The sequence below is a fragment of the Macadamia integrifolia genome, chromosome 1, assembly GCF_013358625.1.
Source record: "Macadamia integrifolia cultivar HAES 741 chromosome 1, SCU_Mint_v3, whole genome shotgun sequence".
Lineage (NCBI taxonomy): Eukaryota > Viridiplantae > Streptophyta > Magnoliopsida > Proteales > Proteaceae > Macadamia > Macadamia integrifolia.
The window spans coordinates 15209174-15234444 of NC_056557.1; the positions used below are offsets into that span (position 1 = coordinate 15209174).

Sequence of the window (25271 nt, forward strand, 5' to 3'; positions counted from 1 at the left end):
ATAGAATTCTATATAAGCATAAAAAAGATCAATCAAATTATCTAACAAAACAATTTCTTCTTTTAATTTTTTAATTGCAAACATAATACATGAATTCAAAAGTAAGGACGGCAAACTTACATGAAGACTTTAATTTACAGAAATGACTACGAACCAGATAAGACAAACACTTGATTACAGCGCACTCAGAAGACTCACAAAACACTTCTTAGAATGTTTACAGAACACTCAGAAATGTACAAACACTCTAGACTAAATATTCTATATCTTTTTTTTTTTTTTTTTTTTTTTTTTGTGTGGTTAAGATTGATGGATTCAATAGGAATAACTAGGATAAAATTTGTTGCTATGAAATGAGAGTTATTGGCAACTTGTAGGTTTGAGGTAATTGATCGAGACTGAGAGGAGATAGGAGAGGGATGCTCTTAAAGTTGCCTGGATGATGTTGAGGCAACAGCTTTATTGGGAGTGACAGGGATAACAGCCTTCTGTTTGGGAGCCCTGCAAAAATTCTCGAGTTAAGAAACCAGGTAAACTGTTAGTACTACCTTTAATAAATTCAATATGAAAATAAAAACAGAGAATAGTGACTATCATTGAGCGAAGGTTTGTTTTGAGGCAAGATTTTTGACGTCTTTTTCAAGGACATCCTTAGCTGCCTTACAGTCGACTCGTACCAAAAAATGTTGATTAAGAAGGTCACTTTCAAATTTGGTTATGCATAAAACAAGTGAAAGAATTTCCTTTTTTATTGTTGAATATTTTTGTTGAGTGGGATTCCAAGTATTAGAAGTAAAACGTACTAATACTTCATTTGGAAGGTTAGGACATCGTTGCTTTAAGATACCACCGTATCCGAATTCAGATGCATCAGTCTCAACAATTTTAAAACAATCAAGTTGTGTTAAGCTTAAGCACGAAAGTGTTTTCGCTTTAAGCTTGATTTTACGGACAGAATTAGTATGTACATTTGTCCATGGTTCAGGCTATTGTTTAAGCCGATTGAATAAAGGTTTGGCGTCCTTTGCTAAGTCTTTATAGAACTCTGCAATGTAATTTAGGTTACCAAGAAACCTTTGGAGTTGAGTCTTATCTGTTATTTCATCAGAAAATTTATCAACAAACTGAATAGCTCGTTCTATGGGAATGATGGATCCAAAAGAGATGTAGTGTCCCAAGAAACGAACCTTAGTTTGAAATAAATTTATTTTCTTTGCGGAAACAACAAATCCGGCTTGACTAATAACAGAAAAGAATAGATTTAAATGTTTCAAATGTTGAAAAATGTCCTGGGAGTATATAAGGACATCATCAATATACACAATTATAAACTGTGAATATTAATTAAATATTTAATTCATAATATTTTGAAATTCAGATTGGGCATTCTTAAAACAGAAAGGCATAACATTCCATTCGTATTGGCCGAATGGGACAACGAAAGCTGTCTTATACTTATCGTTCTCTGTTATCTGAATTTGCCAGTATCCAGATTTCAAATCAAACTTAGAAAATATGCGAGAGGCGTATAATCGGTTGAGAAGATCCCTTTTATTAGGGATTGGATACCGAATCCATTTAAGAACCTTATTTAAAGGTTTGTACTTTATGACAAGTCTGGGTGCACCTCTTTCAATCTCAGCATTATTGTTAACATAGAATGCAGTGCAGCTCCAGGGAGACTTACTTGGTCTGATAAGACCTTTAGCAAGAAGGTCAGAGATTTCCTTTTGATAAGTTTCCCTTAAAAGATCAGGTATTTGAGTTACCCGAGCTTTAGTAGGAATCTGGCTTTTGGAAAAGTTATCTTCATATGAAAGAGTAACAATATGAGTTTTCCTAGACCATAATGCAGTTGGAATGTCTGAATAGACTTCGTTTTCAAGTTGATCTTGGAAATTTTTAACTCTAACTTGAAAACCAGGGTCATCAATTTTTTGTTGTATGCTCTTTTGTTGAATTTCAAATGATAAAGAGCATATGAACTTTTCTTTGGACTGAACTTGAGCCCAGATTTCATTCACCGTATGGACCTTAGGAGGTTCGATGAAATGAAAAGTAATAGGGTGATTTTGAATCACCGAGTGAAGATCGACTGTGTCAATCTGTATTAGATACAGATGGGATAAAAATAGAGTGCCAAGAATTACAAATTGAGAGAGTCCTTTTACCATTATAAAAGGAGTCTTCAGAAAGTATTAGTATAGATAAAAGCAGAGGGGAGTTTATATCCGACCTGCATTCTATATCCGTCGGAAGTAACCAATTTTTGAGCAATCTTCTCAAAATATTTAGAAGGTACAAGCCCTTCATTAATACAATTGATATCAGCACCTGGATCAATTAAGGTGATAGTTTTTAGGTTAAACTCATGATTAATAACGATGTCAATCATTATATACCATCGATGAGTTTGAACCTGCTGGATAGTTAAAACTTGAGCGTCATCAGAAGAAACTGCAGCAAGAGTTGCAGAGGTACTCGCTACTGTATTTTGAGTTGCTAGTAGATCCTTGAAGGAAGCTTCTTCATCAGAATCTTGCTCAATGACCTGGTGAGTGTTGTAAAGTTCAAGAATCTGGATTCTTTGTTTAAGATCTCGAACTTCAGTTTTAACTTCGTTGAGGTCCTTACGAAGTTCCTAAATTGTAGGTTCTCGGGTAAGAGAGGTGGCTTTAACCCGATTAATTATAGTTTTAAAACTATAATCTTGAACCATAGGTTTATTAGGAACTGGGCTAGGCCTAGTATTATCCTTAACTAAGGTGATATACTTATGTAAGAGTTGAGCCTTAGTTATAGGATCATTGACTTGGTCAATGGTTTTAAGAAGGAATGATTCTTCCAAGGAAAGAACCATCAAACCATTTTCTTTAAGCATAGCCTAATAAGGATCACAACTACAGTAGAGAGTCTGAGATTTAGACTCAGAAAAATCACTATCGAACTCAAGTTGAGCAATATCTTGATTTGTGTTAGACTCAGATTCTGGCTCTGGGTCAGAAGAGCTGTAAAGTAAGACTCTTTCAAGATTTTGCTTTTGAGAATCATCGATTTCTAAAGCATTGATTCTAGCTTTAGTTCGATAATTATTCTTATAGTGTCCTACTTTTCCACATTTATAACAAACAGGAGGTTTGTTAGGAAAAGTATTTTGAGGACGAAATTTTGAAAAGCGTTTCTTGAAGAAGCGCTTAGGCTTAGTTTTATATTGTTTGGCCTGATATTTAGGCTTGGAAAACTTAGAGAGTTTTCGATGAGTTTTCTTGGTGTTTGAGGGACGAATCTTTTCAAACCCAAATTGTTCACAGAAATTTTCAAGTTATCGAAATCATGCTTGTCTCTCTTTAGACAATTGTTTCTTAAGTTTAAAATCTGTGCAAAGTTAAAGACCTTCATTGCATATTTCAGCAGCTAATTCCCTGTAGGTATATTGCTCGAAGAAAATAGTGTCATTATGCTTTGCTTTAAGTCTGTACCTTACCTTTTGAGCAAACAAAGGAAGTAAACCAGAGATGAACTTTTCTTTCCATATGGAATTGTTACAGTCCTTTCTAGAAAAGACTTTAGCAAAAAAGACATCTCTATACCATCTATAATGAGATAATGTAGGACACCAAAGATTCATAAGTTGTTCTCTTGTTCGATCAGCTAGAATTTCAGCTGGTCCAACAAAATGAAGAGTTATAGTGTAAACCAGAGTATTAACTGCATCTTCTTGGTCAACATAAACAGTTCGTTGGGCAAAATTACTGTCAGCTAATTGTTCAGTAAGTTGTTACGGAACACGAGTCGTAGCACCTATAATCTACTGTCTAACATCTTCAGACAGATAAAAATCCCACCAACCACGAAGTTGGCTGGAAAATCCTGTTGCTATCATTTTAGCAACATCTGAATCAGATGAATGATTTAGTTTTGCCACTGTGGCATACATAAGCATCTGTTTCAAAAGATTAATGATTTGGTATTTAGATAAACCATTAATATTTCACTCAAAAATAGTATTACCATCGATCGAAAAATTTACAGGTTCTCCTTCTACTTCAAATTGGAGGTCGACAGGAGAGGGTCGAGGGTAATAATAATTCGTAGCAGCGGTAGGCATAACTTTTCGAGCTTTCCTCATTACTTGATTTAGTTGAGGAAGGGACTCAGGAACTGATGCCTATTGAGGTAGCATAGACTGAAATTCTTTCTCTGCAAATTCTATTTCAGAATCAGAGGGTTCGGCAAGAGAAAGAGTTAGGGCCTGACTGTCTTTTAATTTGTCTTTAGAGACCTGGATTTTTTGGAGTCAGGTAACAATCTCATCAAGAATGTTAGACTCAGTTTTCTCAATTTTCTTTTTTGGGATATCCAGGGCTGGAGGCTGTTTAAATAAGACATACTGGTTGCTTCTAGTTTGAGAAGCTAAAGGTTCCTTTGGAGTGCTTCTAGGTTGAAAAGCAAAGGTTGGCCAGATATATTCAAACTTCGTATAAGAAGTGGACAGCGTAGATGGTTTTAATGAATCTACTATCGTTTCAATAAAATCAGTTTGATTTCCAATAGACTGAAGACAAAGATTAGTAAAGTTATTCTGTTCAACAACTTGACTAAGATGAAATTCAGTCAGAGGAGAAGAAGTATGGCTAGAAGTTTTAAAAGGAATAGCCATCTTGTTCCCACCTATTCTTAAGGCTTGAAAAGGAGGATGAACAAATTCAATTTCTGTCTCATCCTTTGAGACATAAGTGGTTGTTACTTTTGTGATTTCACTAACCTGATGAGAGTCAGAGGATTTGTTAAGAAGATAAAGTTTTAACCACTGAAAGAAGGGAAGGTTTATTTGATGAGTTTTCATATGAGAAACTCATTTCTCATGAAGCTCTTTTCGCTCAGAATCAGAAGGATAATGTTCTTCAAATTTTTTTCTTTTTCTTTCATTCTTAGCGGATCTATATTCCTGAATTAAGAATTTCTTATTAATTTGGGATTTGGGTTCTTCAGTGATATGAAGCATCAGTATCCCTAAGGTGGCTTGCATATCAGACAGAGTTGGAGAAGAAGACCCAGTTTCCCTATTAATAGGAGCAATAGGAGCTGAAATTGAGCCTGTGATTGGTCTCTTTGTAGAGGACCATAAACAGATTGATTAACCTGGGAAGGTGTACGATTAGTACCCTGAAGGTTTATGATTCCATCAAAATTTTCATTCTTAATTCTAGAGGTAGAAGCACGAGAAAGTGCTTGAAACAAAGGATATTCAGAAGAAGCAGAAATTACAGAAGAGGTAGATCTTCTGGAATTATTTGATCTATGATCGAAAGTAATTTCAACAGCATCAGAAGGAAGCTGAGTGATGCATGATGGAGAAGTTCTCATCGGTGACTGAGATTGAGCCACGGAGGTTAAGGTCCAAGAGTCAAGAAGATTGACTTCTGACAATCTGATACATCGAGGCACAAAAACTTGAGATCTTTCAGAATTTGCATGGAAACAGACGGTTTGACTCTTTGGATCTATAACCTTAGCATTTGGGGCACAGGTGGTCATTGCTTTATAATAGATACGATAAATTATGGCAATATTTTATGTTCCTGGTTGAATATCATATCCAAAAATTCTTAAAGTAATGACAACACCATTTAATATATTTGGATCTGTGAGAGACATGAGTAAATTTGGTTTACTTTGAAAATAGACAAGTCCTTCACAGAGACTGGTCTCGACAAGACCCATTAGAGATTCATTAAAATTATTCATTCTAGCATCTCTAATGGCGGCAAAGACATCACTATTTAACCCTAGAAGAGTTAAGGGTTTTAAGGCGACTTAAACTAAGCCGATATGGATAAACTTAAATCCACGCTCTCTATGCCTCTGGATCTGAGAGTTGGTCAAGAGTTGAATTTGCTCTTGATCAGAGGCAAGAGTATGAGTGCTTTCGCATGTCTTAATAACATAATCACTATGAAATGCGAAAGCATCTTTATGATATACCTCGGATTCAGTTACCTTGGGAATGGTATAGTTATTTATAGCTACTTCTAGATTTCTAAAAACCACTTCTTTGGAATTGTGGACTGAGTCTTGAGTCCTTTCGGATGTGCTAACCTGAAAAGAAGAAGATCTTCTTGAACTTGAGCGAAAGTATGAAGCCATGCTATAGAGGTTCGAGTCAATAAGGGTCTCGGTCAATATATCCTACTGTCAATCCCGCCTACTGTCAATATCTTTTCGCCTTCAAACGCCTATCTGCGGCAACACGGCTGAGTACGACTTTGGTGTAGATCGACACGATTTGGGTGTAGGTCTATGCGACAATGGGTGAAACACTACCAACTTAATGGTCCTTACGACTTTGACGCCTGTTCTAACTTAGCTTTGATACCATTTATAGCCAATACAAATGGAATGTTATGCCTTTCGGTCTTAAGAATGCCCCCTCTGAATTTCTTGCCTATAACATAAGAAAAAAAATTCTTTTCTTTTTGTCTATTGGTACTTGCCAACTTGGTAGGCAAACATTTATTTTCTTACCATTTCATTTTTAATTTTTTTTTTCTTCTCATTTCTTCTCTTTTCTAATTAATCTAAGCACAGAAGAGACAAGAGAACAAAGCAGGATTAAAACCCATTAATCATCAAGCTCTGAACTATCAGAAACTGCAATTTTGAAGAAGATAACAATTAAAAAACCCTAGATTTTCAGCAACAGGTTCCACACCCTCAAATGGGGTGTCGAAATCATCCAATCCGGCTTGATACGGCCGATACATATTGATATCGGTTTCGGAATTAGCCGATACCTATATCCATGCCATGAAGGCATGAACTAATCGTCTGGGTTGCAAGAGAATGGATCCGAGTCGGAATCGGAAGTAATCCATGTGTTGACTATTCTTCCTGATTCCGTTTTCTGGGTTCTGGTCGATTCCTTTTGAATCGTGCAAATAGATTCTGATCTGATCTAAAGCGGAATCCATGGATGCGGATCCACACCCGAATCCGAATCTTTAAATTTGCATAAATTAAATTCTCATTTTGTAGAAGGAGGAATGACATTGATGGGTGGTGATCAGGAGGAGCCCCTGTCATGAATCCCTCTTCTTCGGTCTCGTCTTCCACAACTTCGTGGATTTCGAGCTTAGTTCGAGGTCGTTCTGGAAAGTTTGGAAACCCTCAGATAAAGAACGATGCCAATGGGGGAGATGGTGGTGGTTCCGTCGCTCGCAAGAACCATTTACGAGGCGTTCTTTTCAAGTATGGATCCAAGCCCGCTCAGGTCTAAATTTCATACCTTGTTTTGTTCTTCTTTAATCGTTTTTTCCAATTTCTTGGAGTTATTGAATTGTTGGTTAGATTATTTTTTCCAAATTGTATGTCCTGAAGCCTACTGAGACATAATTCAGGTTAAAAATGATGGCTTTTTGGTAGAAATTCTTGCTTGTGTAATCCATCGCAGAGAATGCTTCTTACTGCAGAGAGAAAATTCGATGGATGTTTCAATAAATTATAATTTCACCTTTTCTTTTCATGTTCTTGACTGAGAAAAACAATCTTTTCTAGTTTGTTATTTCCGGCTCTAATGTGTAGATTACGAAGTGTGCTTGATCACACTGATCCGGAAGGTTGAAAGTTTTGTTTAAAAAAAAAAAATTTAATAAGTTGCTCTGCAACATTATTTACAATCTTATTCCAACCTTATTGCCAGGTTGCAGTGTCTGTTATCAGAAACCAGTACAAATTCCACACATAAAAAGCTAAGAAATGATTAGTTGTACAATTCAGGATATAATTTATATTATATAGTTTGGAACACTCAAATGTTGGATACCAAATACAAATTTTTTATGTTAGAAAGATTTGTCCCTCATCCCCTTGAGTTTGGGTTCTATTGAGTTGTTGATCAACCTTTTTTTATTTTTTGCTAACGACGGTTATCCAGGCCTTCGGCCTGACTAGTCCCGCGGGCCCATATTGACCCCACAACAGCATGGACTGGGTCATACCGGGGTTGAATGAGAACCATTCAACTTTCACTAAAAGCAATGAAGAGCACTAAACACCCCTGTGTGAGTGGCTCAAGATGTGCCTAGTGGGAGTCGAACTTAGGACATCTAAGTTTACGGCTCGTACCAAGTTCGTTGTTCATCAACTGCGCTACCCCCTTGGGTTAGTTGTTGATCAACCTATACCTGCATTAATTGTACATTTTGGACCATCTTTCAACGTTCTCAGTGGCCATTCAAAACATTTTTCTATATATCCAATCATTAGAATTGTCACATCATACTTCTACATGACTTAACCATGTGTGCTCATGCATTGAAGGAAACCTTTTGCCATTAGTGTTTTTAATTTTTTTAAAAGAAATTCAATATCTTGTTGTACCAACAAGTTAGAAGAATAAAAATGAAATCTGTACAGATCAGTGTAAAAAACCATCATCGCTAATTTATTGGGCATGATCTGTAAATATCGGGGTTTGTAATTTCAGAGAGATGACCTTTTCTGTAAGTCATAATTATTTAATATTTATAAGTTCCCATAAGCTGATGCTACTTTTGAGCTAACCTGGTGGCTGAACTCTGTGAACTCCATTGCATTCTTCATTTTTGTTTTTGTCATCTGTGTAATGATACAGGATCACCGGGGGATTAACATGTAAGTATGGCTTAATCTAATTCGACCTATAATTCAATAGGGCTTTGGAGATTTTAAAGTAGAATTGAAGGAATTGAAGTAAATTTCAATTGTAATTACAGAGATCCATGGTGTGATTTGAGGTATTTGGTTGTGGATGAGGGTAGCGTAGTCAACCATAAACTAAGAGAGAATAGAAAAATAGGGGGAGAAGAGAGTGATAGACCCTAACAGCATCACTCCCTTAGGTATTTTTTGGAGTCATAATCATGGGGTTTGGAAGCTCACACCTTTTATAGAGCAATTCTTCATGCAACAGAAAACTTATTCATTCCTTCATATCAGAAATTGAGGTATGTGGAGTATATTCATATGTGGACTATTGGGACTAAAACTAAACTATGATTCTGAAAATATGAATCCCATCGGGCCGACTAAACTTCAACTCTGAAAATAGAAACCCCATCAGGCCATCACAAATTGAACTCCTGCTGGTATTTTGGCAATAATTTTCTCGACTCAACTCTTATTTTTGAGATGTGAATTACTCTAATTGCAACTATATTACCTTTTTTATGGCACATGCAAAATGGCTAACTTTTTTACCAAAACTGGCTCAAAGAAAAATGGGGGACATAATGCACATACTGAAATTTGAATTCTTAAAAGGTGAAGGAATAAATAAAGACCAATCAAAGTATATGAAAAAAACTGACTACCCAAGATATATTGCAGTTAATCAGACTCAAAGCTGATTCCTGACAAAAACATTATATTATTATCCCAAAACTAGGTTATTCTTTAAATAAATTTGTCCCCATTTGGTGCTCTACTTGGATCCATGGCCTAGAGAAGCTCCCGTGTGAGCTGCACAGGAAATGAACTCTGCCCTTACACTTTCTTTCCACATCATATAGGCTGTTTCCAAAAGGAATGCTTTGTTTCCATTATTAAGTGGTTTCTTATAAATTGAATTGTTGTTCCTTCTCAACCTGCATTGTTCAAGTCCTTGTACTTTTTCCGCATATGTTCGCATTGTGATATTCTCTTTGTTCTGCAGGTTGCATTCAAAACAGGCGAGTTCAAGCAACAAGTCATATTTGTTGGTGGATTGACTGATGGTTTTCTGGCTACTGAGTATGTTCCAAACTACCGCATGCCTTCATGTTTCCTACGCTTAACCTTCTCTTTATCATCATTATGTTGTCTGAAGTGCTCTATTGCCCATTCTTTTTTGTAGTTTCTAGCCCACTTAGATGTTTTGTCCACTTAAGTATCAAAAGAAAAAAGGTGGGGGTGTCCTGTCCACACAAAAAAAAATGTCATCTCTGGACCTTTGAACCTCTATGATCTATGTCTGCTTCTCTAACTGGTCAATCAAGGTCTGCAGCAGTAAAGCGAAAAGGATTTGGCTACAAAACCCAGCAGAAGTCATTTTGACCCTGTAGCTTGGAATAAAATTGTGTTATAACAAAATTGGAACCAGCCTGCGGAATCCATAACGTGGTGAAATATATGTGACTAATTTCTGTGCATCTCTTTGTAAAGAATTTAAAAATGAAGTTGTACAGCATTAGGCTGCAACTGGATGAACCTCCTTGTATGATGGGTCTGCTTGTTAGCTTGTTTTTTAGTATCCTTTTGTACAGCTTTCAGGTCTGGTGGGGTAATGCAGGAGTAGATTATAAGAAACTACCCCAGCAGTTTATAACCCCAAACAATACAAATAGGAATAGGAAACAAAGAAATAAGACCATCAAATAAACCTCCAAGGATACAATACCCATATAGGAGCAAAACCAGCCCAAAACCCAACCCGATAGGAGAGAGAAAGACCTGCTATAGAGCTGGAGAGAGAGAGGTGCGGCCAGGCCTGTAGGGCTCTAATTGAGCTGCAAATTTGATTGATTGTAGGGCCCACCAAGGGTACAAAAACCCCCAAATATGAAGAGCTTCTGACAGCTGGTTATGGAGTTATGAAGGTTCTTGATTTCTGACCTAGGAGAGAGAAAATCAAGAACTGCAAAAAAACCAGAAGTGAACAGTGGCTGATGGCTTCCCAACAGAGATCGAGTGGCCCTCTTGAAGAGTTGAACCAGTCCTTAAAAAGCCTTTGCAGATCAGACCTCAGAGTTGGCCAAAAGAAGAGATCGATTGGTTCAAGAATGGGCAGTTCTTGATGATCGATCTTGCAAGGACAGGTCTGAATTGTCTACGATTAATAGCTGCTGTAATCAATTAACAGAAACAGAATTTTAACTGCAGAAAATAAGAGGAGAGGTAAGGGAAGGTGGGGGAGGAGTGGCTGTCTCAGCCAGGGCTTCTCACCCACAACTATCCCAGTTGTTCTAACATAATGACTGCAATTTCCTTTATTCAAATATCAAATTATGAGTACATAGGCTCCTCTATTTATAGAGGGCAGAATAGTAATCAAACTACTACTAGGAGCTAGTTTCCCAATAGGACTAGACACTCCTCCTTCAACAAGGAGCTAGTTTCCCAATAGGACTAGACACTCCTACTACAACTAGGAATTCAAAATTGGACTAGGAATAATAAACCTATGTAGAAAACAAATAGAGTCCTAAGACAATTTGGACTCGACATACCACTTACTCAACTCGATGGGCCCAATGGCCCACTAATTAATTAAAACAACTACTAATTATTCCCCTAGCTAATGGGCCCAATTAGCCCTTATTTGTACTTAGCCACTCAGGTGGACCAAGTAGGGGTTCGGCTTGCTTCTTGGCTGGACCCTAGCCGCTCAGGTGGACTAAGGCTGGACCCTTCTTCTTCTCATATTTCCTTCCATAATGTGCATCTCCATCAGCTCCCCCTTTCTTAGAATCATTCAACCCCGATGAATGGGTAAGGGACATGTAGTGCTCATAGAGGTCCGTGTCAAGGCGTTGAAAGTCATCGGCATGGATCCAAGTACAATCCTCTCATGGTCAACCTTTCCATTTGATGAGGAAGGAGTAGTACCCTTTGCCCCCACGAACCGTGGTGAACTTATTGTCGAGAACATCTTCGATGACATCATCTTTAGGGTTTGCAAATTGAGGAAGTTTGAGGGTGTGTTCAGTGTCACCGTCATCAGAATGGTGTCCCAAATATATCATCAGATCAGCTATATTGAAGACATTGTTGATCTTCAGAGTATGAGGTAGCTCTAGCATGTAAGCATTAGTGCTAATGCGCTTCAAGACCTTGTAGGGACCCATGTTCTGAGATGGAGCTTGTGTACTATACCAAGAGAAAACCTCTCAGGTGGAATTCGAACCATTACCATATAACCAGGTTGAAATTCCACGTAGCGACGATGTCGATTGACAGTTGTTTGGTATCCGTCATTACTAGCAGCGATGTGACGACGAACATCAGCATGTACCTCCATGATGTGTCTGAGGAACCCATCGGCTTCCATACTAATACGGGCCTAAGGTGGCAAAGGTACCAAGTCAATTGGTTGTTGAGGCTGCAGACCAAGGACAATCTCAAATGGTGTATGACCTGTAGTGCGGTTGACGGAACTATTATAAGCGAATTAAGTAATGTCCAGTATAGATGGCCAAGTCTTTTCATAGTCTCGCACTAGACATCGAAGTAAGTTGCCAAGACTTTTGTTCACCACTTCGGTCTGTCCGTCTGTCTGAGGATGGAATGCAGTGGAGAACTTGAGTTTAGTATTTGTTTTCAGCCATAGGGTCTTCCAGAAGTGGCTCATGAACTTGACATCCCTATCTGAAACAATTGTCTGTGATAGACCATGTATGCGCACTATCTCTTTGAAAAAGAGTTTGGCCAAGTGATTTGCATCAAGAGTCTTCTTGCATGGGATAAAGTGTCATCTTGGAGAAACGATCTACTACCACAAATATGGAATCATACCTTTCCCGTGTAGGTGGTAAGCCTAGGACAAAGTCCATGCTTATGCCTTGCCAAGGTGCGTGGAACGGGCAGCGGTATGTACAATCCTGTATTCTTCTTTTCTCCTTTGGCAAGTTGACAAGTGCGGCATCTCTGTATCACATGTTGCACATCCTTTAAGAGTTGATGCCAAAAGTATAAGTCTTTCATCATGGAGTATGTTTTGTCCTTGCCAAAGTGTCCACCCATTCCTCCTCCATGTAGCTCTCGAATCAAGTGATGTCTCAAAGAGATGTTTGGGATGCAGAGGCGAGTGCCTTTGAAAAGATACCCATCATGTATAGCAAATTTGTCATCCCGTTTTCCTCCTTGTAGGTTGTTAAATACTTCTGAAAAATCAGCATCACTAATGTACTCCTCTTTGATGTGTTCCACTCCTGCACTTTGTACTGTGAAGGTGTTCATCATCAGCACCTTTCGACTAAGTGCATCAGCCACTTGATTCTCCTTCCCAGCTTTGTACTTGAGAGCAAATACGTATCCTTGCAAGTATGAGATCCATTTAGCGTGTCGATCACTAATAGTCTTTTGTGTGTGCAAGTATTTGAGTGCTTCATGATCCGAATAGAGCACGAACTCTCCGCCAATTAAGTAATGCCTCCAATGCTTGAGGATTTGAACAACGGCATAGAGTTCTAAATCATAAGTAGAATACCTTCTTTTTGCATCATTCAACTTTTCACTGTAGAAGGCAATCGGATGGCCCTCTTGCATAAGCACTCCTCCTATCCCAACATGGGATGCATCAATAGCCACTTCAAACATAAGATAAAAATTGGGTAGTCTAAGCATTGGTGCTTCTGTCATCTTTTGTTTGATCAAGTTGAAAGCTTTAGTGGCTGCTGGAGTCCATTGAAATGGGACTTTTTCCCCTTTTGTGCATTCTGTAATTGGGGCTACAACGGCGCTGAAATTCCGGATGAATCGTCGGTAAAATGAAGCAAGACCGTGAAAGCTATGAACCTCGGTCAAGGTCTTTGGAATAGGCCAATCAACGACACTTTTTACCTCCTCCGAATCAGCTTTTATGCCTTGTGAAGACACAATAAAACCAAGGAAGATGACTTTGGGCAGCATAAAGGAACATTTCTTCAAGTTGATGTACAACTTTTCTGCCCGTAGTACTCTCATGACACGTCTCAGATGCTCCAAATGTCCATTTTGTGCTTTGCTGTATATTAGTATGTCATCAAAGTACACTACGAGAAATTTGCCAATGAAGGGTCATAGTACATGTGTCATCACTCTCATGAAAGTGCTAGGTGCATTGGTGAGGCCAAAAGGCATAACCTTCCACTCATACAGGCCTTCTTTTGTTTTGAAGGCGGTTTTCCATTCATCCCCTGGACGAATTCGAATTTGATGGTAGCCACTCCATAGATCAATCTTTGAAAAGATGGAATCTCCTGTCAAGATGTCAAGCATATCATCCAAACGAGGAATAGGAAATCTGTACTTTACCATGATTTTTATTAATGGCCCGGCTGTCAATACACATACACCATGATCCGTCTTTCTTTGGTGTCAATAGGGCTGGTACTGCACATGGACTCATGCTCTCAACCAAGAACCCTTTCTTTAATAAATCATCCACTTGTCTCTTGAGCTCGGCATGCTCTGTAGGACTGAGACGGTAAGTGGGTAGATTAGGGAGTACTGACCCAGGCACAAGGTCAATGGCATGCTGAATATCCCTCATTGGTGGTAGTTTATCAGGCAATTCCTCTGGCACCAAATCTGAAAAATCAGCAAGTAATTGTTTGATTTGTGGGGGATGTTTTACCTCTATCACTGGTTCAGCAGCCTTGGTAACAAGAGCTATGATTAGGCCGGTTTCTTCACTAATGGTCAGGAATTCTCTATGGGGCAGCACGCATAGCTTGTTGTCCACAGTGTTCTTCTTGCTGAAATTTTCTTTGCATGGTTGCTTCTTTTGCTCAGTGGTTGTTTTGGAGGAGGTCTTAGGAACATTCTTTAAGACATGTTGTCTCCTTAATTGGGCAGCCCTTAACTTGTCTTTTACCTGAGGTATGTTGAGTGGGTTTAGAATGAATGGTTTGCCTTTGTGATCAAAGATGCATTAGTTTTTAGTACCTCCCACTAGCACATTGTTGTCATATAACCAAGGCCTTCCAAGTAGTACATCAGTGAGGACCATGGGGATGACATCACACCATATACTTTCATCATAATCTGAGACCTTCAATGGGACTGAACACCGTTGAGTTACAGCCATGGTGTTGTTGTCTAGAAGAAATACCTTGTATGGCTGTGGATGGGATTCAATCTTAAGCTTTCCATCAATGACAAAGGCCTAAGATACCACATTCACTCAACTTCTATTGTCCACAATCACTTGAGCTTTGTGAGGTCCACTAGACATTAAGGTGTAGAAGATATTGTGCCTCCTCCATTCTTCACCCTTAGTTTCAGACACTAGGATTCTTGCAACCACATTGACATAAGCATGAGGATCATCATTCTCTGGTGCAAGCTCATCTTCCAGTTCATCCTTCTCTCCTTCAACTGCAACATTAACAGTCCAATCATCATCCTGAGGTTCGTGGATTTGTAAATCCAGATTGGATTCGATGGCACTGATGATAGAGTTGGATCGTCCCTGTTTAGGGCAGAACTTTGTTGTGTGTCCAATCTTTCCACAATTGTAGCATGTCACAGATCCACTCTCCCTTCCTATTGGAGTCTTCCCCTTATCTTGTGTATCTTGTGGAGCTCGGGTAGGAAATCCAGTAGGTTTGGTTGGTACATAAGGCTTTTTGTTGTCAGTTGGCTGGATGTACCTTCTAGAGGTTGTTTTGATCAGATCCTTTGCTTCTAGTGATTTTTCAAAACAAGTACTTAAGGAGGGTATCTCGATCACACCAAGCTTCTCACGAATATCATTCCTTAACCCTAGTTTGAAACGGGATATGAGCAGTTCTTCATCTTCTTTATGGGCACCTGTTCGTGAAAGCAATTCATTAAAACGATCAATATAATCTCCTACAGTCATAGTACCTTGCCTGAGAGTATTCAGCATGTCGTAGAGCCGACGTCGGTAGGTGGGTGGTAAGAATCTATCGTTAAGGATAAATTTCAAGTCTTCCCAATTGTGAGGCATCTGATGCCTGGATTGAAAGTTATTCAGTTTCTTGATTTCTGACCTTGGAGAGAGAATCTGAGAAGATTCTGCAGAACCAGCAATTGGATCGACTTGGACAGAGTCAAGAAGATAACCGATTGGTCCTATAGCACCCCTGAACACCTCCCAACAGTAACCCTCCAATCAGGTCTCAAAATGGGGAAGAGGAGAGAGTTCGCAGGTCTCAAAAATCCAAGATTCCAAGCTGGCCGATTCTGATTTCTGGTGTTTCTGGCAGGTCTGATATGCTCACAGAAGCAGTAAATAAGAACAGTAAATAAAGGACAAAATAAAATAGAAAATGAAGAATATAACAGATGGGGGGTTGAGAAGGGTGAAAGAGAATAAAGGAAGTAGCTATCTCAGCCTGGGCTTCTCACCCACAATTATCCCAGTTGTTCTAACATAATGACTGCAATTTCCTTTATTCAAATATCAAATTATGAGTACATAGGCTCCTCTATTTATAGAGGGCAGAATAACAATCAAACTACTACTAGGAGCTAGTTTCCCAATAGGACTAGACACTCCTACTTCAACTAGGAGCTAGTTTCCCTCTAAGACATTTTGGACTCGACATACAACTTACTCAACTCGATGGGCCCCATGGCCCACTAATTAATTAAAACAACTACTAATTATTCCCCTAGCCGATGGGCCCAATTAGCCCTTATTTGTCCTTAGCCACTCAGGTGGACCAAGTAGGGGTTCGGCTTGCTTCTTGGCTGGACCCTAGCCACTCAGGTGGACTAAGGCTGGACCCTTCTTCCTCTCATATTTCCTTCCATAATGTGCATCTACATCATGGGGCTTTGTCCTCCTGATGCAGGACAAGTTTTGGGGAACCTAGAACAAGTCATCTTTTGCTGTCCTGCTGCCTCCTTCTTGTTAATTGATGAATCCCCACTGTGTTTGAGGCTATTTTTAAGACATAAGTGGGAAAATTAAGACTGTAGAAAAGGAATAGGGGAGAGGAAGAGAGTGGTCGCATAAGAGTGAAGAGTTGGGGAAGAGAAAAGTGGCTTGGCTTCACACCATCTTGGATTCACCCCAAGGTTTGCAAGAGTCACTCATACTACAGAGAATGGGAGAAATCTCCAAGTTCCAACATCATCTTCATTCATTCATTGTCAAAGTGCAACCTTTTAAAACCCCAAAATGAATTAAAAGAGAAGTAACTCCCTAATAACTACTTTTCCAGCAACAACTACTCCCTAATAACTACTCCAGCAATAATTCCCTAATTACTCCCTTACAACATTAGTACAATACAGTTTTGATACTAAAGAAATTAAAATACAAAAAAATAAAAAAGAACTTCACATAATGTTGGTCATCTAGCCACAATGAAGTGACATGTGGCTGCATATGCTTGTGTCTCCTTTGGTAAGTCTAAATCCTTGATTGATGTCCTCATAACCCCCTCAATGAATTGCTTTGACTTAAACTAACCGCCTCCACCCAGGAAAAAAAAAAGGGAAGAAAGAAAGGTATCTTATGAGATTTTGAGCTACTGCCCCAGTTCATGAATTTGGCATCTGTCCAGACCCACAGGACGGCATATTTATCATCTCTACCTGACCAAGTGGCTTTTACTGGTTTTTATCATTATTGCACTAAGTTATTCACTGTTAAAAACTTGACAGAAACTTTCTCATTTAAATTTTATTGGAGGTAATATGTGTCATACCATGTTGCAGGTACTTGCAGCCTCTATCAATTGCATTGGAAAATGAAAGATGGTCCTTGGTGCAATTATTGCTTTCATCTTCTTACACTGGATACGGAACCTCCAGCTTGAAAGAAGTAACTATCATTGTTGATATTTATCATGTATATTTTTCTTTGGGCAAAAAATTTCTCTAGATGAGCAAGTGTAGATGGTATCTGTTGATGGGCAGCATGGTACCGCAATTTGGAGGGCTATCTGACCATTGCATAGACAAAGCACACCTTGGGTTGTCTACTTCTCAGATTTTGTGTGCTCGCAATTTTAATTGTTGGATAGATAAGTGACCATGTTAATTGGCCCATCTGTCAAACCCCAAAGCAAATTCATTCATAGGCTCATCATGTATAGAGTTTTTCCCTTCTCATCGTTAGCCGTCCTCCCTCATTCCCCCCCCCCCCCCCCCCCCCACCAAAAAAAAAGACCTCCAAATGCCAGGAAAACCACGTTGTTGTGGACTTTAGAAACTACAAGATGAAAATGGTTGTCATGTTTTCAGTTTTCAATCACTTTATACATGACCATTGTCACAATCCCTCTATATTTTCTGCTCGACTAACAACTCAACCAAGCCTTATCCAAACTAATTGAGGGTTATTTTTTCCTTATTTGATTCAAAACTCTCTTGCACTATTTCTCCTGAAGGATGCACTGGAGATTGATGAGCTGATTGGTTATTTCATCAATAAGGAAGATTCTGAGGGAGTGGTGCTACTTGGGCACAGTACTGGCTGTCAGGTGAGTAGTTTGAAGTTATAGCTAAATTAAAATCGTCTTAGCACTTTTTTGTAAACTGTTGTGTATGTGAACTTAAGTTTTGTGTCGAAAAAATTTAGGACATTGTGTATTATATGCGTACAAATGCTGCATGCTCAAGAGCAGTCCGAGCAGCCATTCTGCAGGTACTGTATACCTTACAGAAGTTTGTTTCTTGCTATTCCGTGTTTAATGTCTCATATACTTGTATGCCTAGTGTTACCAAATTGGATGGAAACCAGTTCGCTTTCTTATTGTGATGTGGTTGATCTATTAATTTGCAACTTGGTATTCTTGCTTTGTATGTTAATTTTGAGAAGTTATCTCATAATTATACATGAATATTGAAGTTTTAATGTGTATTTTGAAAGTATTTGGGGAGAGCCAATATATGGTAATGCAGTGCTTTCCGAACTGATGAAATACTAAGGGGAGATTAGCTTGTGACAGGATCACAGGGAATAAGGACAGGCCAGAATTGAGACTTGAGAAAATTCAAATATCAGAAAATCAAAGGATCTGGTCTGGTCGATATACTGGTCAAACACTCTATTAGGTATAGGGAACAAACCATCAAAATTATGAAGCAATCCAACAGTCAGACTTTAAAACATAGCTGTCACACCTAGTCGACGCCTTGGTGACAATGCGTGTTGTCAAAACCCACGCGTGAGCACGCCTTCCACACTTTATTTTTTTATAATTGTTTAGATGCACTGTCATGCATTGGATCATGCATGTGTATTAAAAAAAAAATTGATGCCATTTCTAACACTTCGATTCGATTATGTACATTATTTAGTTACACTATCATGCATGGGATTAACATTTATCTTAGAAAAAAATAAAAACAAAAGAAAAGAGAGACGAGATTTGTCATTGAGGAAGAGGATATTTCTCAATGAACTCTGAGTGCTGACGCGTAGGCGACTAGTCACCTTGGTGCTTGGCCACTTCCTTGGGCCGCCGGGACAATTCTGTTTTAAAATATGTCAGAATCCTTCTTAAGATGTGAAATTGAAATTTTTGACAGGGAAACAGAATTCAATGGCAGGAAAATAGGGAGGTCAGAAGAGAATCAGTTGAGGGACTGATATGTTGATTAAGTAGTAAACAGGATCCGTAAACTGAAATCAGAATTGAAAGATCGATCCAGAAAATAGGAGATTTTGAAGAAGCGAAAACTAAGACTCTTGAAAATGTTCGGAATTTTTTTAGTTGAAACAAAAAATAGATAGAAAGGATATGATCAAGAGTCACCACCTGATTTGCAGGACTAGAATCACCACCAGGAAGCTTACTAAATCACCACAGCAGGGAGTTCTGAATCACCACACAACCAAAGGCAAAAAACCAGCTTCGTTCATCAAATTCGTGTACAAGGCTGTATGTAGCCCCTTAAAAAATAGTACAGAAGACTCAAACTCAAAAGACGAAAGGCCTAAATCAATCCTGAAATGATTAGGTACCTTAAACTATCTCTAGAAAACTGAAATATTAAAGAAGAGAGACTGAAATAATGCTGGGCTCTAAGAGACATATTCCAGCCTCACTAAAACGCTTATTTACAAATAAAATAAAGAAATAGGACTCTTAACTAGACTAACTAATGAATAAATCCGACATTCATTTGTCCTACCCATATTTTAGATCCATTAAAGTGGCTTGTTACAATAAAAAAAAAAGCCACTTTTGCTGATTTATCTGGATCCGAAGAGTTTCATAAGCTTCAACACCTGCATCAGAAGAGTTTCATAAGCTTCACCAATCTTGAGACAACATGACATAGTTGTTGTTATGTGTTGATATACATTGTTGTGACTCTTACTTCACAGCTCGAGCTTTTGGGTTAAGCCGTTGTAGCTTGGTATCAGAGTCAGGAGGTCAGATGTTTGATCCCTGGTAAGTGCAAGGGGTTTTTGTTATGCGTTGATTGTGCCTCGTTGGTACCAGGTGATGGCGTCATGTGCAGAACTGTGTGTGTGCGGTGGGACCATGTGTCGGGGGGTGTTGTTATGTGTTGATATATATTGTTGTGGCCCTTACTTAACAGCTCGAGCCTTTGGGATAAGTGGTTGAAACAGTTGTCAATAATCATGGAAGGCCCCCTGTTGTCATTGTTTGAGGAAAGTTTGCAACAGCTACAGTCAAAATCTTTGCTTAGTTGGTACCTTTTGGAAGAAGACTAGTTGCAATTGACCACCTACAGGACAGAGGTTTCAGAATCAAAGTGGAAACCAATAAATGCAATTCAGCTTATCTGATCCTAGCAACAGATCCAACTTATCTTTGTGGACCTGGATATGTAAAAGAAATCCTTCTTACAAGATCTGGAATGACCATCTACTTGCAAAGAAGTTCTTTTTCAAAGATTAAGCAGACCTATTCGCTAAGTTAGAGATCCGGATTGTGCTGGCCAATTGGGACTCAATGAGCAGCTAGCTATTGCCCTCATGGACCTTATTTTAAAATTGTTAACTTTTGCAATAGCGAACAAGTTTTTTTTGCTTTTACCTGGTGCAACTCCAGGATCTTTGCTCTTCAGGCTTTGTAATGGCGTTGTGTTACCTACCTGTCAAGTACTTTCCATGAGTGGTTTCGTTGTCTTGGTGAAGTGTTGTCTCAAATAAAAACAACTGATATAGTCTTCCACACTGTATAAATCAGGGGATCTTGCATTAGAGAGTTGGTGTGGTTCAGACTTCAGAGTCCTGAAATGAAATCTAGAAGTTCGCAACCATACATAGGCCAGGATCAGACTTAATAGAATGAAGGAAATCTCATATTTTTGGCAGAAGTTTTGACTTTTAATGCAGTTTAAAAAAAATGAGAATTTTGGTACTACCAAACATTACCTAACTAATGTACTCATGAGTAATTAGTTTTGAGATGTTCAGAAATAAGAAAAAAGAGACAGTAAAACAGGGACTTAGGGCTGTAACTTTCTAGAGGTAAGTTAAACTGTGCTGTAACTCTGTGAAGAGACTCGGCCAGTCCTGAGGATTAGAACCAAGTCAACCAACCGACAAAAGTATTATTTTATAGAGCTTGCATTGTGCAATAGCTCTGTTACAGGGAATTCCCCTGAACAGAGCAGAAGTTTGAAAACTTGTAAATCTATGGAAGATCAATCACAGGTTTGAGACCAGGAAACAATAGACTTAACAACAAAAACTTAACTTGGCTGAAAAGTGGTCAGAAAATAGGGTGTCCATTTCAGGTGGTGAAGAAGAAGAGTATAGATGAAATAGGGAAGAAATAGAAGAACTGAAAGAAAAATATAATCAGAGTTTGGAGAGACACACCTGATAGAAAACACTCAGATTACCCAAGAAGGCGGAGAGACCAGTTACACGACCAGAAGCTCAGCAGCACATGAAACTCAACATTATTCTATTAGATCAACTGTGTGTGTGTGTGTTGGGGGGGGGTGCTTACATATATGTGGCTTTTAACAAACCAAATCCAACTCTCACATGAACTTCCTATCAGAACCTAAAACCGAAAACAAATATTCAAACTCAATTTGGATTTTGGACTTGAGTCTGTCTACTACCAGCTTTTTCTAGCCAGTCTCCTATTCCAACACTAAGACTGAAATTATACTCCAAAGCTATCAACAGCCACTAAAGGCCCCAATTATAATTAATTTCTGTTACAAAAATGCCCCCAGCATTCTGTAATATATTGAGTACCCTAACTTTCCCTGCTGGAACTGATGGCCAAATTTTGGCCTGGACTTCCAAACTGGATGTGCTTATTCAGCCAGGCCTCTGCAACTACATCAAATGTTCAAGTAATATATTTTCCTTCCCTAGGTAGGATGATTTAGTGGCACAATAATAAACTTGATAATGTGGTGCTTTGATATAAAGGAGAGTTACGGAAGACTAAACTGTAAACTCCATTGACTGAGGTCTCACTGTCCATCTAGTGAAATGTGGGATCATGTTTTTGAAATTGTCTAAATGTTGCAATGAATATTCATGTCACACTCTGTTCATCTGAATGGTTGTGGTTTGTCAATTTTAGTATATTTTAAAATTGTCTTGTTTCCATGTAAGTTGGCATGGAGTAAAATATGTTTAAGATCGCTGTTCTTTTGTGTTGCTGGGGAGGAAAAGTGAAATTTTCTGCACTTCATGCTTGATAATTTAGTCCCACCATTTGTAATATGTGCTTATAGCAACAGTTTGCTTCCTGTTAGTTCACAAATCTTTATTTGATACCTTGCTATACTGGGATAATTACAGTATATGATGATGTTCAGGCCCCAGTTAGTGACCGGGAATATAGAGCAACTCTTCCTGAAACGGCTGAAATGATTGACTTGGCTTCTTCCATGATACGAGAAGGCAGAGGGATGGATTTAATGCCCAGGGAAGCAAACCCAGATGCCCCAATAACTGCCTATAGGTGGGTAACCCACCACCTTCTTCCCCCACCCCCAATGTTTCTCTTCAGAGCTAAAAGCTTTTCAGAAGTACTAGTTATCACTATCATATTTGTCCGTAATAAGCATTCTTTTCCCAATTATGCTTTTTAGTTTACTTTGTTGGTAAGTAAGATGTTAGTTGGGAAATGCAAATGCTTTGTGTCAAGCTCATGAGTGAAGGTAACAAAAAAAATTTTTGGTGTCGACTCAAGAAAAGGAGAGGGCAATGGGTGGGGGGGGGGGGGGGAAGAAGAGGATCAGCTTTTGGCTGATAATCAACTTAATTCTTCTTTTGTGGGAAATCGTTCACCTTGAATTTGATTTATCAATTTCATCTCTCATTAATTACGACCTCTTCCTCTCCAAACCGAAAAATTATTTCCAAAAAAAGGAAAAATTAGAGAAGTGCTAATAACAAAGGTAGTAGTAGTGGTACAATATTAGTTTAGAATAAGTGAGAACCCCAGAAAAGCACGAAAACATGAAACATGAAGTAGACCACGATATAATCATATACTCTCATATGGTATTTCTTGTATTTTTATTTATCATTTTTCCCCACTACTTATTCATCATCCTGTTATAGATTTTGTGCTTTTTGATTTGTCAAATTCTTTATCTTTTGAAAGAGTAACCTTAAAACTTCTACTGTGGTGAGCAGTTGAATAGTCTTTGGCTTTTTGCTAGCTTTTCTGGTTATCCTTTCCATCAATATTTGTTTGCTAAATGACCTGACTGTTTCTGATCTCTCTCTCTCTCTCTCTCTCTCTCTCTCTCTACTAGGGCATGTACTTTTAGTTAGTTATGTGACCTACAATGGAAATTGCTGCTTTTCTGTTGTCATAATGTCCATTCTTTTTAGTTATCACTGAATATTGATTTCCTTGTAGGTATCACTCTCTTTGTGCATACATGGGTGATGATGACATGTTCAGTTCAGATCTTAGTGATGACCAACTGAGAATGAGACTTGGGCACCTGGAAACTACACCTTGTCAGGTAGGCACGTTTTTCTTTGGTGTCATAACTTCTAAGCTTTTTTCTTCCTCTTTATTGGTTCAGTCATATCCGCATATCTGCAGTGAGACTATATTTTTATAATGAAGTAAAAGATACCAAATAGAGTTTTAAGATGACATTGTTCCACTGAGTATTCACTTGGTTTTTCAATGGCCATAATGGCCACAATGTTTGCCATTCTTGCTATAAATTGTTCTCAAAATAAATTAAAAGGTTTAAGATTCCATTCTGTGGTTGTTAATGGTTTATGAATGGGTAAGTGAAACCCTAGCTTGTCTTTGCTGCAGGTCATCTTTTCCATGGCTGATGAGTATGTTCCTGAGTATGTTGATAAGAAAGCATTGGTTGAAAGGTAAGAAAACTCGTCCACCACCAAATGCACATATGAATTTGTCAGATCTTATGTCCCTGGGAACAAGTCATTAAGATTGAAGAAAGCTCCATTTGTTTGTTTAAAATTTGAAACCCTATTGACAGGTCTATCTTTTCTCTAAACTGAACTTACAGAGTTAACTGATAATTAGACCTGTACAACCTATTTCTTTGTTCTTATCTTATCCAAAAAATCTACATGTCTATCTAGGTTTAATATAGCACGTGATTTTCCGGAAGTATTTTACATTAAAACTAAGGGAACCATGGACGGGAGTTACTAGAAATTCACTTGCACATTCTTCAGTGGAACTGTGCATATTGTCATCAATTGGTTTCTTATCGGATACCCAATTGCAGGTAGGAAAAGAAGGAAAAGTGTTGATGTATACATTTATGCTGCCCTTCCCTAAAAGTTTGAGCTTTTAGGGGAAACGGTAGTGAGTATCAGAACAGAGTGGTCTTGTGTTCTACTCCTGGGAAGGGCAAAAATTGGGTATGGGCCGACACTTCTTCTCCCTTGGTGCCATGCGAAGATATGCCGCATGAGCTTCATGTGCAAGGACCATGGGATTTTGGCCTGCACATGTAGGGAAGTGGTATACATTGATGTTGTCCTTCTCTAACAGTTTAAGCTTTAGGTGAAACATGGCAAACAAAAAGGTTTCATCCCTAGCATTGGCAATTAATGCCCAAAAGGCCATTGTAGCTTTAGGTAGTGAGAAACCACCAGACTGAACATGATTCGACATTTTGACTGATAACAAATCTCCTTGTTCTTAAAAAGGTTCAAGTAGTTTGAGGAGGAGACTTTTTTGAATTACGTGTGAACGTGTGGATTTTTCTTGTGCCACCAACATGATTGGTCTTGTGATTTGAAGATGTGGCTGATAATGTTGTCCTGTGCAGATTATGCAGAGCTTTAGGGGGAGCAGAGAAAGTTGAAATTGAATGGGGAAACCATTCCCTCTCAAACAGGGTCAAAGAAGTAGTAGAGGCCATTGTAGGCTTTGTGAAAAGAGAGGGACCCAAAGGGTGGGATGACCCATGGAGTTAATGTAAGTTTGCCTCTTTATCTTTTCTCCAATTGTGTGCTTCATTTTCATTTTCCCCATGTTAATCCTGTTATTCGCAACTATTTCTGTGTTGCTATTATTCCCCCACCTCCCACCCCTTTTTCATGTTGTAGTACAACGACAGTTTCTTTTGTTTTGTTTATATATCTTTCGAATGGAAGTTGTTTCCCAGTA

General features: G+C 38.6%; 1 protein-coding gene across 1 annotated transcript; it reads left to right on the forward strand.

The window, feature by feature from the left end:
* Positions 1-7025: 7025 nt before the first annotated feature.
* LOC122089278 (UPF0613 protein PB24D3.06c-like) lies at positions 7026-25271 on the forward strand. The gene is made up of 9 exons (XM_042658916.1): positions 7026-7270; positions 9692-9768; positions 17410-17515; positions 18084-18176; positions 18275-18340; positions 22465-22610; positions 23520-23628; positions 23937-24001; positions 24931-25271. The coding sequence occupies exons 1-9, from the start codon at positions 7082-7084 to the stop codon at positions 25076-25078; spliced, it is 999 nt and encodes a 332-aa protein (XP_042514850.1). The 5' UTR covers positions 7026-7081; the 3' UTR covers positions 25079-25271.

What these genes read in the sequence shown, in the direction of transcription:
- LOC122089278 (XM_042658916.1), top strand. Translation starts at nt 7,082, where the DNA reads ATGAATCCCTCTTCTTCGGTCTCGTCTTCCACAACTTCGTGGATTTCG. An exon ending in ATGGATCCAAGCCCGCTCAG is followed by an intron (nt 7,271 to 9,691) that starts GTCTAAATTTCA and finishes TTTGTTCTGCAG; the next exon opens with GTTGCATTCAAAACAGGCGA. An exon ending in GAACCTCCAGCTTGAAAGAA is followed by an intron (nt 17,516 to 18,083) that starts GTAACTATCATT and finishes TTTCTCCTGAAG; the next exon opens with GATGCACTGGAGATTGATGA.